The 26647-nt window shown below is 45.9% G+C and overlaps 1 protein-coding gene across 8 annotated transcripts in view; it reads left to right on the plus strand.

Moving 5' to 3' along the window:
* The first annotated feature begins 3009 nt into the window (after positions 1-3009).
* The window catches only part of LOC120895473, a 126159-nt gene continuing 102521 nt past the window's right edge, over positions 3010-26647 (plus strand). For 2 of the 8 annotated variants that reach the window (XM_040298906.1, XM_040298913.1), the window contains exons 1-2: positions 3010-3165; positions 13989-15363. In XM_040298906.1, coding sequence (XP_040154840.1) covers positions 15250-15363 — 114 coding nt within the window. In that variant the 5' untranslated portion in view covers positions 3010-3165; positions 13989-15249. Of the gene's footprint in view, positions 3243-4122; positions 4354-13636; positions 13791-13877; positions 13898-13988; positions 15364-26647 lie in introns of those variants that run through there. The other 6 variants (XM_040298907.1, XM_040298908.1, XM_040298909.1 and 3 more) reach the window with 6 other exon arrangements.

Below are 26647 nucleotides of genomic sequence, written 5' to 3' on the forward strand. Positions count from 1 at the left end.
AATCAAACCCGTTCCTCTGCCGTGTGGAGCGCTGGCAGACTTTGGGGATTTAATTTATTACGTCAAATTTACATATTTACCAAACCTAACCTTGTCTTGTCGTGTCGAGGTTCGTTCGCGACCGTACCGGGAGGAACCGGTTGGTTGCCGTGAAACGAACCAACCATCCTGCCAAGTTTTGGCCGTGCTGCCGCGTGCGTGTGTTGTCACTTTCACTCGGAATGAAATCGAAATTTCCTTCCTTCCCGTTGCGCGTTTTGTCGGGTCAGATTTGGAAGAAAATTTGATCGCAACCTTCGTCCGCCAAAGACGTTTTCTTTAAAAGCGATGCTAAAAATCGCTTATTGTGGTTAAATTTCACACCTCTCCCCTGCTACCATAACGATAACGATGGTCACCGTGCTCGTTTCTGGCTCAGACATTTCCTGGAAAGGGCGAAACCATTCCCTTGTCCATTGATGATTTCGGACCGGAAGTGAAGTGATTCGTTTTAATTCCAAGTTAACCCCGCCAACGAGCGGGATGGGAATTTCCTTAATTTTAATTAAAAGAATCTTAGCAATTTGGCTGCAATTAGCCGGCGTGGTGAAGCGTGGATGAAGATCGTTACATATTTTCAGCTTTAGCCGCCATTAGCCTCCACCACCCTCCCTGTGGAGTGGAGCTTTTGAATAGATGCAAAGCTAAGTAGCAGCGAAAGCTTCCTTTTCCGCTGGTTCGCAGCGTGGATCGCGCTGTGTGACCATCTAACACCTCTTGCCTCGTGCCTTGTCTTGCCATTTCGAAAAAGGATGTGTAGAGGACAGGAAGAAGAAGGTGTTCTGACGGTTCGGCCAGGCCGTTTCTCTGCTCATCCTTCATTGAGTCCCGTTGTTCGTTGGCTAGTCACACTTTCCCGTTTGTGCGATGGGCGATGACCCGTTGCCGAAAATTAGCATAGCAAATCATCGGCATCTAAACAGCGCCACATTATAGCTGATTACGTATTCATATTTTGGCGACCGAGCGCACTGGACCGATGCGAAGGAGAAATCTTTTACGCCGCGTGTGCTGCGTAGAGAGAGAGAGATTAGACCGCGGCGTTCGGGCAAGGATTGGTCGTTCGTGATTTAATACGCGCCCGGAAGGTGCGTTTTATTCAGCGCCCGCCCTTCCGTTTAAGGGCTCGGATGGACAGGCTTCAGCGGTGTGCGTGAAAATGGGATATAAACGCAGCCGGGGTAACAGCTGAACTTGGTATGCGGCCGCAGGAAATGGTTGATGAAAACGTGCGTTTTTAATTACACGGAACAGTGGAGTGGCAGAATTCGCGGAATGGACAGTGCGGCATTGCCTGGTGTTGGTGGGCGCGCCTTGGATGAGAAGAAGGCAGCAAGATAAGCTGAAGATCCATCTTATATTGATGTTGTATGGTTAGGTTTGACGTTCGAATGGTTGCGAGTTTAGAATTACAGTGGAATCATCCAGTTTAAGAGTTTATGTGCTTGTTGTATCGAGGAATATCTTATCATTTGAAAACTAACGATCATCATTTCAATCAATCATTCAATAAGCATAACTGTTTTGTGGTGCTTTTTTATGTTTATCATCAATTTATTGCTGCCGTTATTCAAAGCCCATATAACGTAATTTAATGACTTGTAAGAAACATAACTATTACTAGACTGTCTAGATTTCTTTGGACATTTAAAGATGATAATTCTCGTTATTGCAAGAACCGCACGTTTTTTAACTGCTGGGAAGAATGAACTGTAGCAGTGTATGGGAATGAATTCTGTGCTCGTGCTGTTGCTGTTTGGCTCTGATGCGTTAACTCATGATGAGAGAGAAAAAGAGAGTTAGAAAAAGGCACGAGAGCACGGGGGAGTGTTTGCCGGAGATCTGACGCTTTGAATGAAGCAAACAAATGAGAGATAAATCGTCAGGTTAGGGTTTCCGAGGCAGTTTATGTTTGTGTGGTGCAATTTATTTTTTAACATAATTTGTAATATAATATACCAAACAACTTCAACTCGTTGGTATCTTATAGTATTTCGTTGATAGAATTTCGTTGATGTTTTTTTCAAACTTCTGTTGAACTGTTTCTAATCTCTTATCGTGTGAATTTGATGTTTGTTTTCCCTTTTTCTTGTGAAAAAAATATATGTCACTTGTTCAGGCTCTAATTAAAAATGCCCAAGTAATTCATTAGAACCGCTATTTAATTTTTTTTTAAATAATTTTGAAGAAGTTCTATCAGTCCTAGGCTCTTTGTTTTTAGCAGTTAAGTCTTGAGCAGAATAATCATACACATGGCCATGTTATTTCTTCTTTTCTTCTATTTTATTCTATTCCATTATTTGTAAATGTGTGGTTTCAATTTCTTATTTCTCTTCAAACTTGTTTAATAGGAATTTCCGTTGAATCTTTTCAATCTTTAGTTTATTTGTGTCTAATTTCTTATTCCGTGAATTTGTGGTTTGTTTTCGCTATTTCTTTCCAAATTCTTTCAGGCCGGTCAACGGGTGATGAGATCCGGCTTAAAATCCCCGTGAAAAAACAATGGCAACAGACCGTTGAAGTGTTGTAAATCATGCTGAAGAAATAAAAAATATTATGATAGAATTTAAATATCACATTGATATGGAATAAGCACCCTAATCCACATAACATTTATTGTGTTTGTTTAGTTCACTGTAGACACTTCGTGCGTACTCTTGTTCCACTAAATTTGATTTTAGTATTTTCTTGCATTCGAGCTCAGATGAACCAACAATCTCTTAACAAACCCTTATCTGAAACTGGAACTTCAGACAGCAAAGGCCCTAACTCACTCGTCCCTCGGTGGTTCATGCCCGATTCACAACCTATCTCGCACGAGCTCCCTCTACGCTCTCCCGCATGATTTTGAACGCTCTTTAGCTCTCCACTCTCCGCTCTCTTTCTCGCGCTCCGCAAAACCTTCGCAAACGGGAGTGCAAACGGAATTCATTCGCACACACACGGACAGTTCATTTCGTTCAAACATTCAAAGTTCTTCTTCGCTGTCGAGAAGAGGTGCGTGCGCGTTTCGAAACCGAACACTTCCTTCTTGCATTGAGGGAAGCAAAAAAAAAAAACAAAAAAATACCCCCGGACCGCGGAGCAAAAGGGAGAAAACAAAACGTGAGATGTCCACCGTAAGAGGTTAGCTCGTGCAAATGCTGCAAACCAGATAGCAGGCATTGATTTTCACAAAACCGCGCTGTATAGTTTGCTAAAAAGTATGTTTTTGAGGCCTGACGCCCTAAGATAAGCGGGAGCCTCACTGCTGCGGGTGTTTTTTTTTTGGTGTGTGTTTTTGTTGCGAATTTTGCAAAGTGCTCTTTGGTGGTGGTGTTGTTGCTCTGGTGCTTGCTGTTGCGGCGGAGGGTTTGGTCCCGTTTGGCTGCAATGTTGCTGTTGTTGTCCAGCAACCACACCAGTGTATCCAGTGTGTGTGTGCGTGTGCGTACGGTTGCATGGAAACGTCAAAAGTGCGTTACACAGGGGGTCTGGCCATTCTTTCGCCCATCCACCAGCTCTGTGTGTTTGTGTGTGCCCGCTGCTGTCTTCCTCTGATCTTTCTTCTGTGCCTGTTTCGCCGGGAAGAGACCAGAGCCAGTGTGCCTGTGTATGTGTGTGTTTGTGTGTTCCGGTGAATGAGAAGCGTCGTTCCGTTTGTAGGGGTTGGTGGGACACACAGAGAAATAGCGATAGCCAGAGAGCAGCGAGAGAGCGAGAGAGAGAACGAGGCCTGGTAGTGCGTGTGCAGTGCAGAGGGGAAGGGGGAAAGAATATGAAGCAAAACAAAAACAAAAACCGAAAATAAAACAACACACCCATGTTTAATGCAGCCCGTTGTCATCGGTAGTAAACAAAACAGCGAACAACACCCAACGCGCAACCTACTGGAGGCTAGAAACAAAAGAAGAAGCAGAACGCACCCCGTCAGTGCGTGCCGTGTGTGTGTGGAGGGGTTGTTTCTGAGTGTGATGGGGTTTCTCTGTCCCACCTTCTCCCCCCTGAATCGGGCTACATTGAGTTAGGGGCAACGGGTAGGGTGGGTGGGTTTGCCGCAGCTCGTGCGCCACCTTCAACGTCGCAGCAGCAGCAGCTAGGAGCTGCGGCGAACAGAAAAGTGTCTCGTGTCAAAAGTCATCTCAGGTCGCGTGAGATAGTATGTAGGCCGCCATGCCAGCTCTGGTAACCTAAACAGTCGAACATAACTCACCAGCGGAGAAGGTTGTACCCTCACTATCGCAGACACAACGGCACACTCGGTGGGGGTGCAGGAATAGTAGAGGGTGTCGTGATAGAGGGAGGGCGCAGCATTCCAAGACTCTCGCACCGAAGGTATGCAGTGTGTCGGTGTGTATGTATGTGTGTGTGTGTGTACGTGTCCCCCAAAACCTGCAGAGAGTGTTGTGGAGTGTGATTTCAAGAAACAAGACACCCCGTGCACAACTTGTCAAAAAAAAAGAAAAAAAAATAGCACGAAATGAAGAAAATAATATCGGAGGAAGAGAGCGAGTGCCGTAAAGCTGGTTCCCATAAAACAACACCCACCCTTAAGGGGGGATTGTTCGTTGTACAGGATTTGGAGTAGAAGAAGCAAAACAAAAAAACGCACCTACAAACGAGAGGGAGAGGGCCTGGAGATGAGTGCTTAAGCTTCAAGTTAATGTGTTCGGGTGGCCTTCAGCGCCCCATGTACACACCGTCCGAGAAGATCGCTTAATTTTCTGCATGTGATCTGTCAGACAGGGGGGCATCTTTGGGGATTGGGGAAAGGCAACACGGGTAATGTCAAAGGTGCTTTGTTTTTTTGCTCGTTGTCTGTGTCTTGCTGCGTCTCTTTCCCGTGTCTTCGTGCGTGCGCTCTATACTGATTGAAGATAGGCTGTGCGTATGACTTGAGTTTGACAGTTGCTGGCCGCGAGATGCGTAAAAATGCGTGTGAAAATCCATGAATTAATCAATTTCTATGAAGCCGAATCATATCGGCGTGTGGTAAGCTGCAAATGCTGCACAATTGCTTCTCTGTCTTTGCGGCAGGTAAAACCAGGCCCCGGGTGTACCAACATAAAAACGGTCCATCGGCAGCAAAAGAGGGAAAACAAGTTTCCCACACAGGTGCTTCCACCGTCTTTCCCTTGCCTTTCTTTCCGGTCGTGACGGCTTCTAATGCGAAAAACCAACCTTTTGGATCGAGATTGATCAAGTGGCACACACACACACAAATACACAGACACAGGCAGACCGAGCTGGAGAAAGTACACCCCGTCGCTGTGACACGGTCTGTGCACCATTCAAACACACGCGCAAGTGTGAAAGAGATGGACGAAAAAGTGGTGATAGTGAGTGATAGGAGTGAAATGGAAACAACATGTGTGTGTGTATTCCGTCTTCAGTGAGGGACGGTAATCTAGTTAGCAGGGTGATGGTTTGCCACTGGAGAAGGATGGGATGGGGAGGGGTGTCTTCAGGGGTGGAACAAGGGTGAGCGTGAACACGCACGTTTGGGAGCGTACAAAACGGTAGAGAAAGAGAGAACGAAAGAGAGTGCGAGTGAGCGTTACGGTGGGTGAGATGTTAGTGTGAGCGAAATCGGAGAGAAAATGAGCTTTTGCCTGTGTGTGAAATGAGCGTTTGCTGTTTTTCACCATCGCAGAGCAGAGTGCATTTTCCCCGGACTGATAGCTATTTATGTGCAAGTTGGTGTGCGAATGTGTGTGTGTGTGTGTGTTTATTCTGGGGACCAGAAAGCACACGCGTGCTTTAGGAAAATCATTGCCATAATTGTGGTATGCAAAATGATAAAATATTTGCAAATTACATGGAAAACACGGTTTCTTCGAATGAGGCAATGGATTATGTTTTCACTTAAACTCTGTGAAAAAATGGTTCCAATTAAAAAATGATTCAATGTCCCATTTTCAATCATTTTTTCCTGCTAAAATAAGCAATAGAAGAAAAACACACACACACATTTTCTATAAATTTCAGCCCGAGTTGAATGCTCGCTGAATGTGTGCACTGAAAATAGAACATCCTTCCAAATTGACAGGCTTCGACAAATGCAGCAGCTGTGTGTTGAATGTCGAAAAAAAAGACTTGTTTCCCCTGACCGTCTTTCTCGTTTTGTCAACCACTACTCTCCCTCTCAAAGTCGGTAACATGCCGTCCTGCCGTTGGAAGATAACCTACAAATGAAAAACGAGCAAAGCACAACAACACAGCAACAACAAAAAAAGTTATGTACTTTTTCGCCGGGCTAGAGCCAACCAGCCACACGGTTTCGCTAGAAATAGGAGTGGAAAAGAAACGGAAAACACAGCATAGCGAATAAAAAGAAGGAATCAACACTGCTCCCTTTTGGCTTCAGTGCACGAATGCTTGGCTGAGCCCCCGGGGCTGGTTAAGAATATGCCGAGGATAAGCTTGGCGTCGTTTGCTGGAGAGATAGATTCCTCCCCCGGAGAGCGCTGGGCGCTAGAAAACCTTTCCCTCTGCCTTATCATGCTAGAGACACAGAGAGATGGAGAGAAAGAGAAAGAGAACCAAAAGAGCGTGAGCGTTTGCCTCTTCGCGTTGTGCTCTTAATAAACACGCTCCAATTGATAAGAGAGCCAGAAGGCGCACGGAAAAAGGGAAAACTACAGTGAGAATGAGATAGGAAGTGAGAGAGAGAGAGAGAGTAGGGAAAGGAAAAGAGGATATGTTGTGAAAAAACTCCACAGCAAGCGACTGAGTAAGAGAGAGAGAGAGAGTGCTACTTATCGTCAATAGGTTGCCATGGAAACTGTTTTCCAGTGGGTTTAATGTATCATGGGAAGCTTCGCTGGGCTTTTTTTCACGATTCCAGATCAAACCAAGGGAAAACATCATACAGATTGAGTACATGTTTATTAATATTTGATTGAATATGGTTTTTGCTATGTTTTGAAGACTACTTTTTTAAAGGCCAATAATTTATTGAAATTGTTGAAAAATGAAAAACAATGGTGTATATATTATTTTGCACTTACACTTTAAAGTGTAAAGGTAACATGAGCACGATTAAATCCCGACCCTTTGTGAAGCTCCTTTTTGTTCCTTCACACGTGTGCTGACGCCACAAAGAGTCCCTTGCAAATAAAGGGGGGATGAGGGATGTAAGTTTTCCCTCTCAAGTAGCAGAAGCACAATTTCCCAATGCGTGATTTATCCTTTTCCCTCGCGACCGATGTAACGTCGCTTGAAGGGCACAACCTTGACTGAGAAGGGGGAGAGGGGGATGGTAAGCCGTAAAGGAAATAGGAGGCATATACACGCAGCCACACACACAAACACACAACCAACAACACAAAAAGGGTTTTGTGCAGGGAAAATACGGCAAATGTTGCTCGGAAACGGTTGAGGATGAATCAGTTAGACAAATGCTTAACGTCGTTCCCTACCAAACCGGCTCAACCCATCCTTCCCCCCAAACGGTTCGATTTCATTCGTCGGAAGTCGGGCTGACCTTTAACCGTTTACCCAGCAGCGCTGCATCGCCAGCGCGTCCTTTCCCTTCCCCAGTGGGTCGAACAAATAGGGAACGATGTTGGGGTTAATTAAAGAAAATTAAATTCGTATGTGCGCGCGTCCGCGCCCTTGAAGCGCGTTTGGCCGCAATGTACTGCGAGGCGCCTCATAAATGGGCGGTTTGGAGCTTTGGGGATAGAGAAGGAAAATCGCGTTTTCTCTTCGGTCCGCGTACCCCCTGTATGTGTCGACGCAAACTGATGACGCACGATCAAAGCTGGCTGCGGAAATACGTGCGCGCGTAGAACTTTGAAAAGCCGAATCCAAAAGGGCAAAGCTTATGCGATGGGTCCATTACACCTCTCGCACTCGCCTCTATGGAGGGCGGGGGTGGGTTCAAACTTTTGGTGACAAATTGAATTTATTTCAATTTAATTTATGATTCAGTTATGGAAGCGCCCAGCATCGTTTGGTAATCGTTTTAAATGCATTGTCACTTTTTCGTCGCGTCACCCTCGGATTAACAGGGAATGATGATGATACCTGTGCTCAACCAGTGACGTCATTGGAGTGGCTTGACTATTTTCGGATTGCAGGTTCGGTTTAAAATTAGGACACACTGTACAGTTTTTCTTCGGCTTCGTCTTTCCAACGGCTCGGAACAGGAAGTTTAGCATCGCCGGTATGGCTCAATATGCAATCTGCATATTTACCGGATGCAATAAAGCAAACCGAAGTCAGTACACCAAACGATCTTGTCCTTTCAGTGCGGTGTGTATGTGTGTATGAGAATGACATAAAATGGCATAAATAATTCCACCGCACACCGCGCTTTGCCACAGTGGCATACGTCGCACATTCTTCTGCCGCAGGAAGTGTTGCGAAAAAGTCCAAACCGGTCAGACATGACATTTGAGCTCGTCACGAACAGGGATAAGCAGGCTCTGGTGGGCGGCTTTTAAAATGTCACCAAGCTCCTTCTGACCGATGGCACTGTTGTGCTGGCTGTGCTTTATGAGCGGCAGTGCTGTGTGCGGGAAGGTTGGTTTTATGGTCTCGCCCTGTCCTTAAGAGTGGGGACGACTTTGGGTGAGGTTCCTTTTGCACCTTTTCCTTGTCTTGGAGTTTTTGAACGTCTTCGGAGTTTGTTGTGCCGAAAATATGGCCAGAGTAAAGCAGAGAAGTTCAACATACACACACCAGCAGTGACCAGCGCATGGCACTGAGTGCGGCGGAAAGCGAGAAAATGCCGTAGGAAATTGATGACGCAGACCGGTACACCGATGGGCTGTGGAGTAGTGATGGGTAAAGTTGGCAAAAATGCAGAATCGATTCCGACATGACTCCAAAAATTTCAAAACCGACTTCGGAAAATAGGCCCGTCCAGCATTATCCGTCTGGAATCGTCTGGAATCGTCTGGAGCCGTCAAGAATTGCCCGGAGTCGTCCAGAGTTGTCAGGAGTCATCCGGAGTCGCCCGGAGGCGGAGTTATCCGGAGTCGTCCGTAATCTGTTGGAAATCAGAGTCGACCAAAGTCAGGGCTGTCCGGAGTTAGCGGTAGACGGCCGGTGCAATGTTTTTTTGATTTGGTATTTGATCTCAGATTCCCGCCGACTCGACTTAAACCGCTATTCCTAAAAAGAAAGGACGGTTTATTAAGTGCAAGCGTAAAACAAAAGAGAATAAAAACCTCAAAACGAAATGCTTCTGGCCGATTCCGACTCGAGTTGACTCCGGACATCTCCGGAGTCCGGGCGACTCCGACTCTGGATAACTTTAGCTGACTTCGTACAACTCTGGATGACTCCGGACGACTCCGGACTACTCCAACTCCGGACGACTCCGACTCCGGATGACTCCGGACGACTTCTGAAGACTTCGACTCTCAGTATTGAAGTCGTGGGCGCGTTCCAAAGAGCACACCACCACATCTGTGGAGCGTAACAGAAGAAAAAGCGGTAGGACCTAATATGAATATAAACGGGCCATTCTAACGGCTGTTGGAATGTGTGTTTTCCTAGGTGGAAATACATGACGAAAGGTGGACAAAAAAAAATAAGGTTCTTGGCATTGGAGCGTGAGTTTTTGTTTAGCTTTTAGCTCCAAAACACGTCACCAATGGTCGTTTTTTCTCGCATTTCGTTCGAATTTTCCTTCGCTCAGCGCTTAAGACAATCTAGGTCCAAGAGGCGTGTTTCTTTGGACGGCAATCCTCCGCTCTGCAGGATATATAGCACCACCTTCGCCCTGGCCTGGCTCGATATTTCGACTGCAAAATGCTAATGAGAACGTAAGGTTGTTGTTTTATATTTCTTCTCCACGTTTAAAACCCGGTTCCAAAGTGGGTCAACGCTGGAATGGGGAGCAGGAAGGAGGCACGAGTTCCAATGCTTAAGGTGAGGTTAAAGGGAAACAAGTGGTGATGCGGAGAAGGGAGCTGCTGGATCCAAAAGGGAAGAATTTATAGCATTTTTATGGAAAATTTAATAGAACGTCATCGTGAAAAATCGCCCAAGCGGAGACTGAGCTGCCCCTGCTGGGACGGGACGGGTGCCCAACGGGTGTATGTGTATGTGGCTTAATGTTTGTTTATTTGTGTTTCGTTTCTTGGTGCTTCTTGCTATGTTTTCGGTTTGGCGCTGCCGAAGTGATGCGATCGATGTGTTTTAATGGAGGAATATTTTGGCCGTTTTAAGCTGCATGTTTTGCACCCTCGCGAACAATACCCAGAGCTGTGAATTGTGGAGTAGAATTCATGGTTAAGAAAGAGGGTGTAATCCCTCTCTGTGGGTTGAATAAGAAGGAATTTGTGTTTGTTGTCGATTTTTAGAATAAAAGACCACACCATGGATGTCTGTTGAATGGCCTAAAAGATGAGGAATTAAATATTTAAACAATATTGTTTCTTCTTCTGTCCACTTACACCATTTTGATGCATACAACATAAAACAACAATACTTCATAAGGGCGCTAAAAGTGTTCGTCCTTTTTGCAATCCCCACTGTGCGCACTGTGACGCATGTGTTCTACTCTTTTCCACAATCAATGATCAACCGAAACGATGCGCCAATGCCTTTTGTGTGGGCGTTCTAAGGATGAATTCTCCCACCTAGCAACGGTGAATGCTGCTGCCTTGATTAAAATTAATTTATACCATCCAAAAACCGCCAACACTCTTTCCCAGGAACTCGTTGGAAAGTTTAACCACAGCAGAGCTATTTAATGCAATGGGACCAGTTAGTCCAATTCCACCGTTTCTTCCTGTTTCACTGGAAAAAGGGGTACCCCCGTGTGTGTGTTTTTGTGTGTGTGTAGAAGCTTTTTTGTCCGTTCCGTCTGTAACACAGACACACACACTTTTTACAGCAGGCGGTGCGAAATTGAAAAGAACATTAATAATCATGAGCAGCAAACGAACAAACCTTTGGGCTGAAACGTGAAACGGGAAGGGTGTGTGTGTACACGCGACTCGAAAAGATTTAATTGATTTTGAAAACTTTCTCCCTCGCCGCGTAGCGTGGGAGAATGATACGGGTGGAATGGTGGGGTCGTTACGAGGGACGGTACGGGACATCCCTTTTACTCCTGTTCGGGACTGATGAATTGTTTCGCACGCGATCGATCAACGCTTGGACGCAGGGAATTGATGGGAACGACAACCACAAATTCAAATTGTGTCACATCGTCGCCCCTCCCTGGCGGCAATCCTTTAAACAAAACTTTGACAGTTACGCCCACGGACCCCGTGTCGCGTTTTTTTTTTTGTGTGGCGCCTGTTTTCGAGCATTGTTTACACTTACCCAACACGGGCACGTCCGCTATCAACGTCGGCAGTCGGCAACCGGCAATGCTCCTCATCATCAAGCGCAATCATCACTGCAGCACCACCATTCGTCAGCAGCAGCTGTTTTCTCGGAAAATTCGGACGAAACACAGAGATAAGAGAACTTCCCAAACAAATGAAAAAAAACCTACGGACAAGACGATGGAACAACACGACGAGCCGGTGACAATAAGTTTTGTTTGCACGTGGAAGTTTGCACGACATCTTCCTAAATCCTGCTCATCCGTGTGCGTTTCCCCGACCAACCTGCCCTCCTCTTTTCCATTAAGCTTCATGTTACCGCCCTTGTCAAAGGACGGATTGTATCGTTCTTTGATGAGCACGGTTGAGGGTTCGTTTTTCCCCCCCACTCTATCTCTCTTTTTCCTTCCGATCGCAAAGCAGTGCAGGGAATTTGTATACACAACGGCTTATATTTCACGGCTGCCAATATTTTGTGTACAACGCAGCACTAACCGGCGAGGATTGTCGATTGCTTTGACTGTGCCGTCCAGAAGTAGTAGATGTCCCTTTTGGACGACCGTCGGGCAAGTGGTGTCACCGACACCAGTCAGCTTTTCCAGGGGGGCTTGGGTGGGCCATGTATAAGGTGTTTAGTTTAAATCCCTTCCACACTGGCACTGGCCTTAATTATAAACTTTAAGCACAGCAAGCCCCCTTTCCACCACTCCACGGACAACTTCCGCGCGGGTGTGTCGGGCTGATGTGAAAACGGATTTCCAACGGCACTGGACTGGTGAATGTTTGGTGCCGGTTCTAGGGTTTGGTTTATTAGAACCGTCCTGCTGTCTTGTTTGCAGCGTGTCCGTGTTGTTTTGTTCCCAAAGTTTTAGATATGTCATCGAGGGGAAGGGGCGGAAGTGAGGTATGATGTGGTGTAGGCTGGTGGGATTTAAGCGACAGCTCCGGAAGGATTGTGTCTAGTGTTTCTGTGTCATGTGAAAGTGTTGGACGTGTCCGCACTCAAATCCTTAGAATCTAATTTAAACTTTTTTTGTTGTCTTGGTACGCTCCCGATGGTGCGTTGTGGTCGGATTGTGTTGATTTGATTTGCATTGACGATTGGAACTTAGTTGAAGATTGGGAAAGTTTTGACCCGTTAGTATTTCGGCAGATGGTGAATTTTCGCTTATAATAATTTCTTAGGCTTTGGAGAGAAGCTCAGGATTCTTCGGTATTGTTCGGTTCTCATTACAATACCTCAGTTGCCAATCAAGTTCAAGGTTTCTATAAAAAGTAATGTATATACCAGAAAAAATGAATGTTTTCTTTGAGCATATTTAAAAGATTTATTCGTAATGCTGGACAATTTTTTTCAAAAGTTTGATGAAAACCATTGTTAGTTTCCAATCTTTTGAGACTGCAGTTTTGGATATTATTACAGTGCGTATTGAGCAAGCTTTCAGCCATTATGGAGTAAAGATGCTATAAACTCCTACATAAGCTTTCCTTCATCTTTAAAAGGTTTTAGTGGGATTACTCCTCAAATATGCCTATAAAGAAAAACAGATGTTTTGCTTGAGCTGCCGTCATATCATCTTACTGAAGCAACCTCGAATGATTTCAATCCAAAAAAATCCGACTCCAGTATTTTTGGCTGCGATCAAACATGCTTCACAGTCGGCAGCGGTGTTCGTTTGGCTCAAAAGAGAGAGAGAGAGAGAAGGTTCAACCGTTTAACACTACACCGCTGAATAAATCTCAATCACCATCGCCCCATCTGCTGGCGAGTCTCGCGCAGAACGCTGAGCAGCGATGACTCGCACCCGATTCTGATAGATCTCGACAGATCGCGACCTTGAGCCAGGCACGTATATGGTCAGTATTTCACTTACGTCTCAATCGGTCACCAACGGCCACTCTTCGTAGCTCGATGGTGCTCTGTAAACGTCTCGTCGACACGACCTAAACGATCATTTTCGCTCTTTTGGTGTCTTTCTCTCTCTCTCTTTCTCTCGCGTGCTCGTAAAGTGATCGTGGTTGGTAAAGGAATCGACCAAACGATCAGCAAAGTCTCCCGATCACCCCCTTCCACCCAATTGCGGAGGTGACTTACTGTCGCTATCACCCTGCCGGCCAAAAACCCGCTAACTGGCAGCTCGGTTCGTCCCTCCGTCGGGCTCGTTAGGTGAACGTGTTAATTTTACGAAATTGACGCGCGAATGCCACCCGTACCCTTGCTGCTGTGGGCCTTTGAGCAAGGGAAGACGGGATAGTAGCACAATCCGTGGTGCGGGTACATCAGCTTGGAACTTGGCTTGGTGGTTCGATTGTGAGATTTTGAGTCTGTCGTGTTTGCCATCTTCGAAGGTGAACCGGGTGTATCGTGGCCCCCTCTGATGGGGTGTGTAACCTCCGGCCATGCGCCTGAGTGACAGCTTTCGTTCGGGCTGTTTTTGTTCCCCTTTTTTTCGCTGTCGTTTACATCGTGTCGTGAGTGTGCGTGCGTGTCTTATGTGTGTTTTGGTTTGGACTGGTGCACACATATGTCAAAGTGTGTGCAAGACTGCAAAGATTTGGCCCGTGAAATGTGCGCTAAACAGAAAGTGAACCGCGAACCGTTTACCATCAATGTCCCCTGTGTTTCCCTTTTTATAATAGTTTGTCTTTTTCGCTATACCATTCGCTTTAATTCAGGAAACAAAATGTAAATGGTGCTATAATAGTTTAGCTACACCGTGCTGAACCGGTGCTGTGGAGTGTGGAAGCATAATAACCCCGTGAAGCATAATTATCATCGAGCGAAAGCACGTTGCAGAGTATAGTGTGTCGTGCAATTGTTGTGAAGTGTGCTGCACGAGAAGAAAAGAGCACAAGTGAAAGTGTTTTATAAATGATAAACCTGTGCTTTACATACAGTGCAAAAGCTTTAGTGAGTGTTTGTGTGTGTGTATGTGTGTATGTGTGGTTCGTTTTCGTATTGTGCGTATCAAATGCAGCCCAGGTGTGTTGCAGCAAGCCGGGTGATTTGCATAAGTGTGTAAATTATCTCGCCACTGTGGCAGGGTGTGTAACTCGTGTGCGCTGCTTAAAAGCTCGGGCTTTGTTCGCTCCGGTATGCTAGCATGAATGAAAAGGCGAGCCGGTGCCATACTGCTGTTGCGGAACAGATGTAAAGCGGGAAAAATTAACACGTGTCCAAACTGCAAACTTGCAACGCTGGTTCAGTCCGCTCCCGAAAGCAGCAACCCGGTGCAAAAGAAGAGGTGCTGTCCGAACGGCGAGGTGTTGAGCATTATTACGCGGAGCATAATTTATTAATGGTGCTGACGATGCAATAAACAAAAAAAGCCACCGCCAAGCAATGCACAGTAGAAAGCGAATGAAACAAATGTTCCTGCCGCAGTATCAGCGTCCGCGGGGCGATTAAAGAGTTTTGCTCGATAAAGAGTCTTTAGAGAGGGTTGATGTGTGTATGTGTTGCCCCTTCAGTCGTCGTTTCTAACCATGAACGAACCGATTCGTTGTTAAACATATCACGCATCGCGCGAACCGGGTGCGCTATGTTCGTTTGCTAAAAATCGGGCAAGATCGGTTGCTTCTCTATCCGCACCATTCACTTTGCCATTGCACGGTCCCCACCACACGTGTACGTGTGAGGGTGTGTGTGTGTGTGTGTGTTCGTGCGTTGAGTGAGCGGAGCCGAACGCACCGGGGTTTAGCAAAAGCAGTCAAGGTGGCCGCGTCGAAGAGATCCCGCGGGACCTCGGCGTCCGAAGGTCGCCTTGCGCCGCCGGCCGCATCGACGGACAGTGTCGGCGGTGGGCATACCGCTGCAACGAGCAATACCACCGCCACCACCGTTGCCACCTCGTCCTCGTCCGGCGGCCCGACCATCGATCCTTCCACCGCCAGCCTACGGTCGTCCAGTTCGCGCCAGGGTTCGGTCGATGGCGTGATGCAACGATGCGGCCTCTGCTCCATCATCTCGAGCCTGCTGCGGCGCGCCATGTGCGTCGGGTCGCGGCGTGGTAGCGGCGAGTCCTACTACCAGGAGCTAGCGGAAACAAATGTAAGTAGTGAGCGGCGGCTGTCAACGGGTAATGGGAAAGTGGGGACACTTTCACCAGTGAGGCACCATGCGTCTCCATGGGCGGGGAAAAGCGGAGCTTTTCTCAATGTGAACAGTGTGGTTTTTGGGCGAAAAAAAATATGGTTCAGTCTTGCGAAAGGAAAAGCTTACAATTAAATGCTACTTTCTATTTCTATTTCGGCGAACACAAACCGCGTTTACGATTCCGGTTTTGAAGAGCTAAAAATAAATCTCAATTGTGTGAAAACACTCATCTTTTCGCCAAATATGACACCGGCTCAGCGATGAATTAGACATAATTAGTGACTCGTTTCAAATTCCCCCACTTCAGCGCCTTGTTTTTTTGGTTTGAGAACCCTCTGCAAAGCCAAACCACTCAAAATACATCAAAGCGAACGCTGCACAACATTCGGTGGCTCACTTTGTCGAGATTAATTTGCCAAACGATGCTCAAAGGTGTGTGTGTGTGTGTGTGTCGCCGCTGACGTCATCAGCCTCACACACGGGGGAAGCTATTTTAAACGGCATCAGCTGGCGTGCCAAAACGGTGGTTAAACAAAAAGCTCACTACCATGAAGAGACGTTTCACGGTGCGGTCGGCTGCCAACATCACCTCCGTCATGCAGCGTGGTGTGTCTTCCGTCGCTAATTGTGAAGCGTCCGATTGGAGGCGCCGTTGCGTCGTTTTGCTGATTAAATTATTAGTTCAGCGCACGGTACGGCCGGTTTTGAGCGCCATCAATGCCACTCGCGTGATGTTTGTTTTGGATGCGCGAAAAAAAAAAGAAGCTCGACCGGTTTGGTGCGTTTTTAAAGCGTTAGTATCGTACGCAGCTGCGCCTGGGCAGGAGGGATGCTGGGTGTGATAATGTGGTCGTCACGGAATTATGTGGCCGTGCGTACGTGACGGTCAGTTCCGAACGGAAGCTGATCAGCTGAGGGCTGTTATGGTGTGACGAATGTTGTGCTGTAGGTGTGTTGCTTGCAAAGGCGCAGTTTGGCAGTTGAGAGAAATGCTTTGGAAAGGGTTTAAGATGGGATTGCAGGAGAAGTAGAAGAAGATCAATTTGTGTTGAAAAGTGCCTCCGTTAATAAGACAGATGAAGTGGAAACGGACGACCCAGTCCGTAAAGTCTTTTTAGGCCGTCCACAAGGACAGAGGAGGCGTGGTAGGCCCAAATTGAGGTGGAGGCTTCCGCCATTAAGGCTGGGATAACGGACTGGCAGACGAGCGGATAAGTAAGTAAATAAGTAAGTAAAGTGGAACTGCTAGCATTGTAAAGCTAACCAACTGATGATGGGAAAAATAAAGTTTTCATCGGAATCGATTCCTGCTACATCCAAAGTTTTCTGGAATCGATTCCGGATAGTAAGTCTGGAATCAGTTTCCGGTATCGATTTCGATATTTTGGCTCTGTAATCGGCTCCGGAAACTATATCGGTGTCGGATTTGGAACTGGTTCCGCATTCGGAATTGGTTTCGGAACCGGAATTGGGTCTGGAATCGGAATTAGCTCCGAAATCTAATTCCGTTTCCGGAACAAATTGCGAATTCCCGGTCGATTTCGATTCTGGATCCGATTCTGATTACGAATCTGATTCCGATTTCGGAACCGACTCCGGAATCGGCAATGAAGTCAACTCAGGAATCGGCTCCTGAATCGACTTCGGAATCAGTTCCGCAATCAGCCTCGATTTCAGCATAGGAATCGGCTCTGGAATTGATTCCGAACACGGTATCGGAATGGGTTAAGTCCGATTCCGAGCTCCCACCACTATTACCAACCATGATCAACCTTTTAGTACCAACTTTTGCCAGCTCATAATAGGCGGTTAGATTGAGATATTTGTGATGCTTTAACTTGCAACCCGAATCCTTTACGCAAGTATTACCCAAATGCCACAGGTTATTGGCGAGAGGATTAACATAACGGTTGTACCCGCCAGCAAACTGGAGATTTCCAAACCCGTATACCGACAGTACAAAAAACCGCACAAAATGGTTCTTTTTTTCTCTTACACCCATGTGTTCACCTTTGACCTCTGTAATCGGTTCAAGCTGTTCATCGATTTGGATTGTTCCGATCGATCAATTTTGCTCCCATCGGTCATGTTCGAGTTAGTTTCTTTTCTGCGTTTTTCGCTTTTCTGCTTGCGCTTCACCGTTCCCCAAGGAGAAGCGGAAACGCAATCGCGGTATAATCCCACGCCGGCTGCGAAAATGCACAACTTTTGAGTGTGAATTGAAAAGTTCCTAATGCTAGTGAAAGCGTGCCTGTCAGTATGTGGAATGATCAATCGCTTTTATTAGTTTACTTTTGTTCTTAGATTAGCACTTCCAATTGTGTTTATGTATTGTGCTTTAATAAGACATAGTGGCATTAGCAATGGATATAAAAGTACATAAGCCTTACGCGTTAACATATCAATCCATTCCGGGTTCATCGATCGTAGATCTCGCGGGTAGAACAAACTCCGCAAGTCGTTGGCTTTTGGCGGCTTTGCTTGTTGGCTTTCGCTACTTTGCGCTGAAGATTAGATTGTTTAACCACGCAAACCCCCTGCTAGTAGAGGGCCGCAGCCCGTCGAAGAGGGTAAAATCTTACCGTACCGTTTAGCTACTCCGCCCCAGCCAGATAGTGCGACGGCGGGATTAGGCCGGGTTGCCCCTATAGGAGGAAACGTACGCGTGTGCACGGGGGACGTTTGAAATGTTTATTTACACAGTGCAAATATGCATAACGTCCGATTAAGCATGGGCTGGTAAACACTCTCCGCCCCACACAAGAAGCTGGTGTGTCTTTTGAGCTTGGCGGTGCAGTTTGCCTGCGGCCGCCCCCGATGAAGATCTTTGAACCTACCGTGTGTGTGTGTTTTTTTTTGTTGTACAGTCTCACTCTTGTAATGGGAAGTGTAAGGGTTGTCACACGCAAGAAAGTAAATGATGACGGTGCGATAAAAGGAAACAGTTTGCCCTATCGGTTATGTAACGTTGTGTTATCATGAGTGAGAAGGTCATAGCAATGGTTGAATTAATGTTGTTAATTAATTAATTTGTTAATTTAAAATAAGAATTAAAAACAGAAGTTTTTATGTGTTAACTTAAAAAATAAGCAGAATAACAAATATAACCCCACGACATAGAAATACAACAAATTGAATAAGCGAAATATTTCATCGCACGCATCGGAAACACGTTGATGCCAAACGTCCAAAACCCCGTACACGAATGCCAAAGAGCAAATAAATAATAAAACGTACTGTTTGTTTCCTCAAATTTGCCATCTCATGCCATCGTACTGCACATACACACACACACACATACACACACTTCGTTAGGAAAAATAAACACAAAAATATCAAAGGCCAACGAGAGTAGGCGAACTAAAGACAACACAAAAAAACACAGCGCACACATACAGTGAAAAACTCACATATCTTCTAGTAGTGTACAGAAGACGAAGAAGAAGAAGAACACGCTTTCAATGTTTCTCCAAGTGTTCATACACACACACACACTCACACACTTACCGACTCACAGTGTCTCCTACAAAGACGCATGAATGTTATGGGCTGATGAGTGTAGCCGAGCTGAAGCACGCGCAGAGGGACAGTGGGTGTGCGGGCGATGAGGAGTTCGGCTTCCACTTTACGCTTCGAGTGAAAATCGATAATTTTTTCCTCGGATGTGGGTCGTGGATGTTGCTGAACTCGTCAGCCCAGATGCACTGAAGGCTCCGATGATGATGATGGCGATGATGGCGATGATGCTGGGAGGATACTTTGTGCTCTTACTTGGCGAGAGCTTTCAATGGATGAATAGCGTGCTGGCTGGGCTGGGTAGACAGTTTTTCCCAACTGCCGCGAAGATGTGTGGCCGAACCGGGACAAATGAAAAATTACAGCAGCAGCAGCTCTTTGATTGCGTGGGCCCGGTAGCATTTGTTCGGACGTACGTACCGAAGCTTGACCACATTTAGAGCACTTTCAATGTGACATTTATCATCCCGAGCCTTCATGATTGAGATGGATTGAAGTGTGCTCAGGGTGCAGGGTTCGTTGCGTTACCAAAGGGAAGACTGTTAGCAGTAACGCCAAGGAACAGTAACCTTTAGCATGGCTTACCGAGCGATAGGCAGAAACATCAATTTTGAAAATATTATTAATGAATATTTTTGAATTTGGATTGATTTAGATTGCGAAAAGATCAAGAAAAATCTATTTAAAAAATCTACACTTACGAAGAGATCATAGATAACTGTTAAATAACTGGTGCCATATTTAATTTTCCGTTGGATTCGTCGTGGGATCTTGTTTTGTAAAAAATATAGAAATAATTTGAAAACCATGTTAAATTATATCAAACAGTCAATCAATCGCAATGGCAATGGCTCAATATATCGCAAACCAAAATCTATTGCCAATTGCCTCATAACATTAGCAACTTTAATTTTTTTAAATTGCTCCAAACAAAAACTAAAATATTCCCTCCCATTATCAATCAAAACAGCGTGCGTACAATTTTCCCGCCCAGCGGTGTGATGCCTTCAACTTAATCAAAACGAGGTTTACTTTACATTCCTTCACACCCATCGAAGTGGGTGAACCATTGAGCAATAGCTCGGTGTGAAAATAGCACATTTCACGCAGCCAAATAGCTGCTAGCATTTTCCGACCCATTCCCCCCGTCCAACCGACGGCACACACGCACGCACACAAACAGCTGGATTGGAAATCCAGGCGCGATCGCCACCCGCCCGAAGATCGTTACACACCGGTTTCGTCCGGCCACTAGTACGCAAATGTATCCCGTAGAAGTGTAATTATTTATAGCAATTCGTAAACAAAACAGATCCAAGGGATAGGGCAGGGCAGAAGAATCGTCAGTGTGGACAACGGGGGGTTTGATTTTGTAACTCCCTGGTTTTTAGCGTGCCCTCCATTGGAAAATCTCCGCTCGGCGAACCGTTTGCGTGAGGACTTGTTTGTTTTTGTTTGTGTTTATGTAGTACTGTGCGTGTATGTGTGTCTTTCTGTGTGTGTTTACGGCACACATGATGCAAGCTGCACCTGTTGAGTTGTTTTGTTAGCATTCTCTCCGCCTTTCCCGCCCGCCCTCTTCTTTCTCGCGAGGGATTGTCCAAATGACACACACACACACTCTTCTAACGTCCTCACCAAACGGACACTGGTCGCGGTCGTGGCGTTTTTGATAATCTCCCACTGCACGCACACGCTTTTGCCTGGGGGTGGAAGAATTGATAGTGTGAAGAGGGTTGACAAGTGAGACGAATGACGACGACGCCGACGACGCATGCACACACCGCACACCGGACCGCAGATGGGTTCGGCAACTCCAGCCAAAGTGGTTGTGGTTCACCCGGTGTGGACCGGCGAGAAGGCGATAAGAAAGTCTAATAAATGATTCAAACATTGACTAGCCTTCCACTTCCAACTCTTCAGCTCGAGTTGTGTGTTAGGACGGCAGCCCTTTTGCCCTTCCCCGCCATGTGCCTCGGCCGAACAAACTGGTAGCAGTGGCTCCCGGTTCGCTGGGGACGCACTTAAGGGAACGAGCAGCAAGGGAATGCAATGTTTGTCGGCAGTAAACATCCATCAGAGATTGTTCAGTTTTGCTACCAATAGCCAATGGCGCGATGTGGGTGGGTGGTGGTGCAGCTCAAGTGGTGCATTTAGTGGCAAGTTCGGGTGCAGAGTTAGCCGGCAGGTGTGTTGTGGCAGTGGCGGTTCAAGTGTGTGCTCGTGTGGCTTATGAGCTGTGGCACTTTGATTTGTGGCTTTTGGGATCAGTCCGTTAAGGTATGGGTGGAAATTGGAAAACTCTAAGTACATAAGACTGCATCTATAAAATCATCTATAAAATAACTGCAAAGTATTTAAACGAAAACGAACGGGGTGTGCTTTTCCTCTTCATTTGGGGTTATGTTTTTCCCTTCTGTGAAACAACAGACATAACGTCTGGGACAAGATGTTTGATAAGTCTGGGCTTCGAGTCGAAATTGATTGCCGTCGAAATAGCAAAGCAACAGCCACGACAAAAACTCCCATTAACTTTGCGTCTGCTCGTGTAGATAATGGGGCTGTACGCAGGGCAATACGAGGTGTGTACGATAAGAATGTGGTGTTACGTTGGTACGTTTATCTTGCGCCTTTAACACGTTGCTGCTGTTCTTTCTTTTCTCTCTTTTTTATCTCTGCGTTTAGTAAGCTTCGTTACTAAAGGATGAGCAACAGCTTAACTTTTGTTTGTACGCTAATGGAATCGATGGTCGGTTTTTCGTGCAATCGAACACAATTTCAACCATTCCCAGCGGGGGTAAAAAAATCATTAAGCATGCCTACACAAAGCGGCCCAGATAAGCAAGGTCTCCAGATAGATGGTGGATGGCTTATCGGATTGGAAGTTCGGGTCACAATCGCAAAACGTTCGCGCAGTGTCTTGTAGGTGACGTTTTGTTGCCATAGACGGGTACATGAGCATTTCTTTTAATTCGAACATCGCTCGGGGTTCGACTTTTGCTCGGTAAACCATGAAACCACTTTATCGCGAGCCTCATTTCAAACTATGTGCGTCATGAAACGAATTGAGCGCGACCAAAAACAAAACGCGTAGTAAAATTTAATTGATAAATGAAACGCCACAAACACATACACACACACCCCAGCTAAACAAACTTTCCAGTCTGTCCAGTTTACTACCATCCATCCATCCGCAGCCGGTGTGCGATCGGAAGCCGGTTTCCTTCGCCGCTGTCTCCAAACGCCAAACTTATCATCCCGTTATCAAGCGCTGGTCCGGTGTTAATTACTGCCGGTTGATGAAATCCGTTGCGAGCGCGGGACGATTGGGCAATGGGAGAGGTTGGAAGCGTGGAGGCGAACCTGGACAGGCATTATTACACACGGACCACAACGAGAGCCAGACGCTAGAGGAGAACGAGGCAAAAGTCTGTGTCCTATGTGTTTTTTCCCTCTGTCTAGCATTTTGTTGTGTTCGCTGTTATGGCTCGGTTTTCAATTATGTTGTCTCTCTGATAAGATTTCCCAATCCCAACCACAAATGTAGTGCAGCAAACAAGAAGCACAGTTTCGGTCGAAATGTATGTCGATCGATGTCAGTACACTCAGTCCGTGGAGGAGGTGTGCTGCGGCGGTCGGTGAAGCTGCGGCAGCAGTTATGTGTGTCCCCTTAAAGATTACACCCCGTCAAGGCCAGTGTGGGGCCTGTCCAGCGGGCACGTGTTTCAAACGTGACCTTATTTATTTTCGGGAGTATTTCTGAAGATTGGTGATGAATTCTTTGCCACTTTTGAGGTGTGTATTATATAACTAGAAAAGCTCCTGCATTTGTTGGCAGGAAGGTTTCCCATCAGCAATTGAAGCTAATGCGTGTGGGATCCATTCAATTTAACTTCTGATTGATACTGAGCGATATATTACGCCCATTGAAATCGGGCTACAACCGGGCCGGAGGAAAGACAGTGTGAGATTCGTTATCGGAGAGGAAGAACGCTATGTGCGCCAATGCTTCGCCACGGTTTATGTGGGATTGCTTTGAAGATATGGTCGTACCTCGTCATCAAATCAGCTTGCCACAATCATCCGATTACGGTCGCGCTTACGTTCAATGGAGAACGTCGGTGAGGAAATGTAAAGACGTTGCAGGACAGAAAAGATGTGTATTTACGTGTAGAACCATCTAAATTCATAAGATTTGTTTCCAATTTTGCTCTACGATAGTTGTGATTGCTATCTCGCCGGGCTGTTCCTATAACTTCTTATCAATCACGAACTGGTTCGATCGTCCGATCGGGATGTTTAAAAATAATTCCCCTCATTCGAAGGTGTTATTTTTAGCCGAGCGTGATTGGTGGAGTCTTTCCGATGAGTGTGTGTGAATTGGCGCTGCATTGCCCTTGAAATCAAATTAAACAAACCAATATTGCCACGTTTTATCGCTCTTGAGCCGAGGAACATTGTAAATGCTGTGTTTATTTACTGAGCCAACGAAATTGAAGTGGACAGCTTCTTGATGCCTGTCAAGATATTATTCTTTTTGTTGCGACATATTCTTCAACCGTTTTAAGTTAACACCAAATATGTATTTTTTGTTTTGCGTTATAAAGTTTGGACCTTTTTCAATCTTGGTTAATAAGCTTCTTTTATTTGCTCATGTATGGCCACTTTACACCGTACCACTATCAACAACTTTTACCAGCGCGCACGGCCCGCTCGCTCCACAAACGCTCGGGCCGAGTATGTCGCAACCAGGCAGGCAGCACGTTCTTTATGCCGCCTGTCCACCACGGTATGCGATTCAAATTAAATTGTTGATTTTACGACACCCAGTGTCGTATGCGTGTATCCCATAAAAAGTCGGCAGGCAGGCACTCAGGCAGGCAGCTGCCGCGGGAGGATGGCCGCAGGACCAATAAAGATATGTGCCGCCGTTGTTACCCTTGCCGCTTCACGTGCCCCAAGGGGGGAAAATGGGCGAACTGGAACACAATGTGGTGGTGCTCCTGTCCTTCCGTTCCGCGCCTACATTGCCGCCCTACAGCGATCGGAAAGGGAACGTGGAGACACAAAGCAAAGGCTGGTGGTGGCTCAATTACGGAACGCATGCGGCTTCCTGCTCCGGGCAGACGTTATGGTTCTATTAGTGCTTGCGACTGCTATCATCGTTGGCGTTGGCTGTCGGTTTCGGTTTCTGTGTCAATTTTAATTCCGCAATCCAGTTTACGCTGGGATTTTGCAACGCGAGCAAGACATTCCACGGCACGGTACGCCGTGGTTGGCGTGGAATTCTTCCGAGTCTTTCATTCCGCCCCGGGAGGCAGGGAGGGTTAGATTAGCATGAGCGTTGCGTGCAACGCTATGTCACTGCGTAGTTACGCGCTCAGGCCGCACTGCTGGAGGCACGTCTACGAAAAGCAGATGAAGACACACCCCAAATCGAAGTTTATTGATGCGATTGTTGAATGGCGGGGATAGTATGAGTGTTGGTTCGAGGGGTGTTTCTGTGTGGTACTGATTTGTTTACAAATTATGAAGTTTTGATGATGGGGCTGGTGCTATTTCAGAGACTCGTTTACTTGTTTTCTTGTTGCCATAATACTGGGATTGTGATATAGTGTTGGGTTTCATGAATCTTTCGTTAAGCTTCATTCATATGACTCTTCAGCAATGAGTGATTTTAATCTCAAATCGAATCTCCAAAGACTAATGAATCTTTAATGATTTATGAATCTATAAAGATTCATGAATCTCCAAGGATTCATGAATATCAAAAGATTCATGCATCTTCAAAGATTCATATATCTATTTAGATTCATAATTTTTAGGGATTCATGAATCTTTAGACATGTATGATTTTCAAAATATTGAATTTTCGCGATCCTATGATATAGCGATTAACTCGCACGAATTAACAACATCGTTCAAGCCTCACATTATCCCCTCGTAGCAAAACAAACCATCTGGCTGGGTGGCACTTGCCATGAAGTCACGAAAGCCTGTATAGGCTGGCGTGACCACCTAAATTGTTACGCCAAGAAGAATAATAAGAAACTCAATCTCTATAAATGTTTGAAGATATATTAATCTCTTGAGATGTATGAATCCCTAGATCTTTTAGGATACTTTTCGAGATTCATGAATCTTTAAGATTCTTGAATCTTTCCAACCAAGATTCAGATTCATTAAATAATTGAAAAGATTCATTCGGATTCATGAATCTGAATCAGATTAACCCTTCACAATTGTGGTACAATGTAATTGGGTGATTGTGAAATCAACCGGCAAAGCATCCTTGCCTTAATATCAATGAAAAAGGAGTCTGCTCCCATTGGAAATCTCGCTTGACTTGTCATAAATAGTTGCCCTACTATGCGGTAAGATTGTCGGCATTGAAACATCACAAAAGCAAGCAGGTCAATTGCATTCACTCACTGTGCTCTGAATTGAACTGACAATCGTTTAATTCTCAATGATTGAGTGTGTCTCAAAATAGATTCCGATAGCCACACAGAGCAAGAAAAGAAATAATGTAACAATATGAAGCTCGTGTACGTGAATGCGAAGATGCATTTGCATCGAATACTAGTCTACAGTTTAGACCATGGTACGCGATGCCACATTACGTAAAACTTGTCTAGAGCATACGTGCGACATACTTGTGCACGAGACGGTGTGTGCCGGTGTCGATTGCATACTGACGCCGGTACATAGCATAATTGACTAATGCTTAATCAAATGTGTTTCGACAGAAATGACTTTTGCTGTGATATTGCCAATAAAATTTAATATAAATAAAAATATCATGTTTTTGTTGTTGAGCATTCAAAGGGTGAAGTACTAGCTCTTTGGGTGTAGTGGGAGTGTTCTAGCATGCTGGAAGATTCACAGACGCGCAAATAGCTTAGTAAACATAACCTCAAGCGTAAACAGCACAATTAAGCACAATGCAAGCGTAACGCGCCAACAAAAACAACCTGCAGCACTTTATTAAGCAGCCCGTTGCGCAACCGCGACGCAACGATAAAATTATCCCCCGGGGGCCCTTAAAGCACTCACACACACAGACGATCCAAACGATCGTTCCTAATTTTCCAATTCCATACCGCTTCATCGTATCGCAAGCGCTCCAAGCTTCCATCCAGCGTCCATTCGTAGTGTTTGCTGGAGGCGGTGGCATCTTCGCATTAAAACCCCCGTCTCGCTCAATCCGTCCAGCAGCGTATGTGGAGTTGTAAGAGAGAGAAACCACCAAACCCGTCCACCAAACTATACTATCTACTACTACTACTACTACTACTACTACTGGTGAAGGGCACAAACCCCGCCCCTGTGCCAGGGCTGTGTGTCAAGATAAATCGTGATAAAGTAGGACAGGTTGATTGAGGAATGCAATTGATAAGTGTTTATTGTGTGCTTGATGAAGATAGACGGGTTTTTGCAATCCCCGCGCGGGCGCGCGCTGTCGCCGAATGGCCGGTAGGGGCAGAGGGTTGGAAAGGGATTTGATGTTGATCATAGTTTTATGCAAACGTTCACTTGATCCGGTACTGCTCTTGCCCGTGCCCTACCCGCGAGCTCTTGAAGCCGTCGGCTTGGTGAAGGCAAGTGCACGCGAGCAACAAGAAAACAACTGCAAGCAATGTTGATCAGCGCATTGCGATCGTCGTGTGATCGTGTGGCAATTTGCTTAGTTGAGCATGATTGATACAGTAGTGAGCCCGGC

Source organism: Anopheles arabiensis, chromosome 2, assembly GCF_016920715.1.
Source record: "Anopheles arabiensis isolate DONGOLA chromosome 2, AaraD3, whole genome shotgun sequence".
Classification (NCBI taxonomy): Eukaryota; Metazoa; Arthropoda; class Insecta; order Diptera; family Culicidae; genus Anopheles; species Anopheles arabiensis.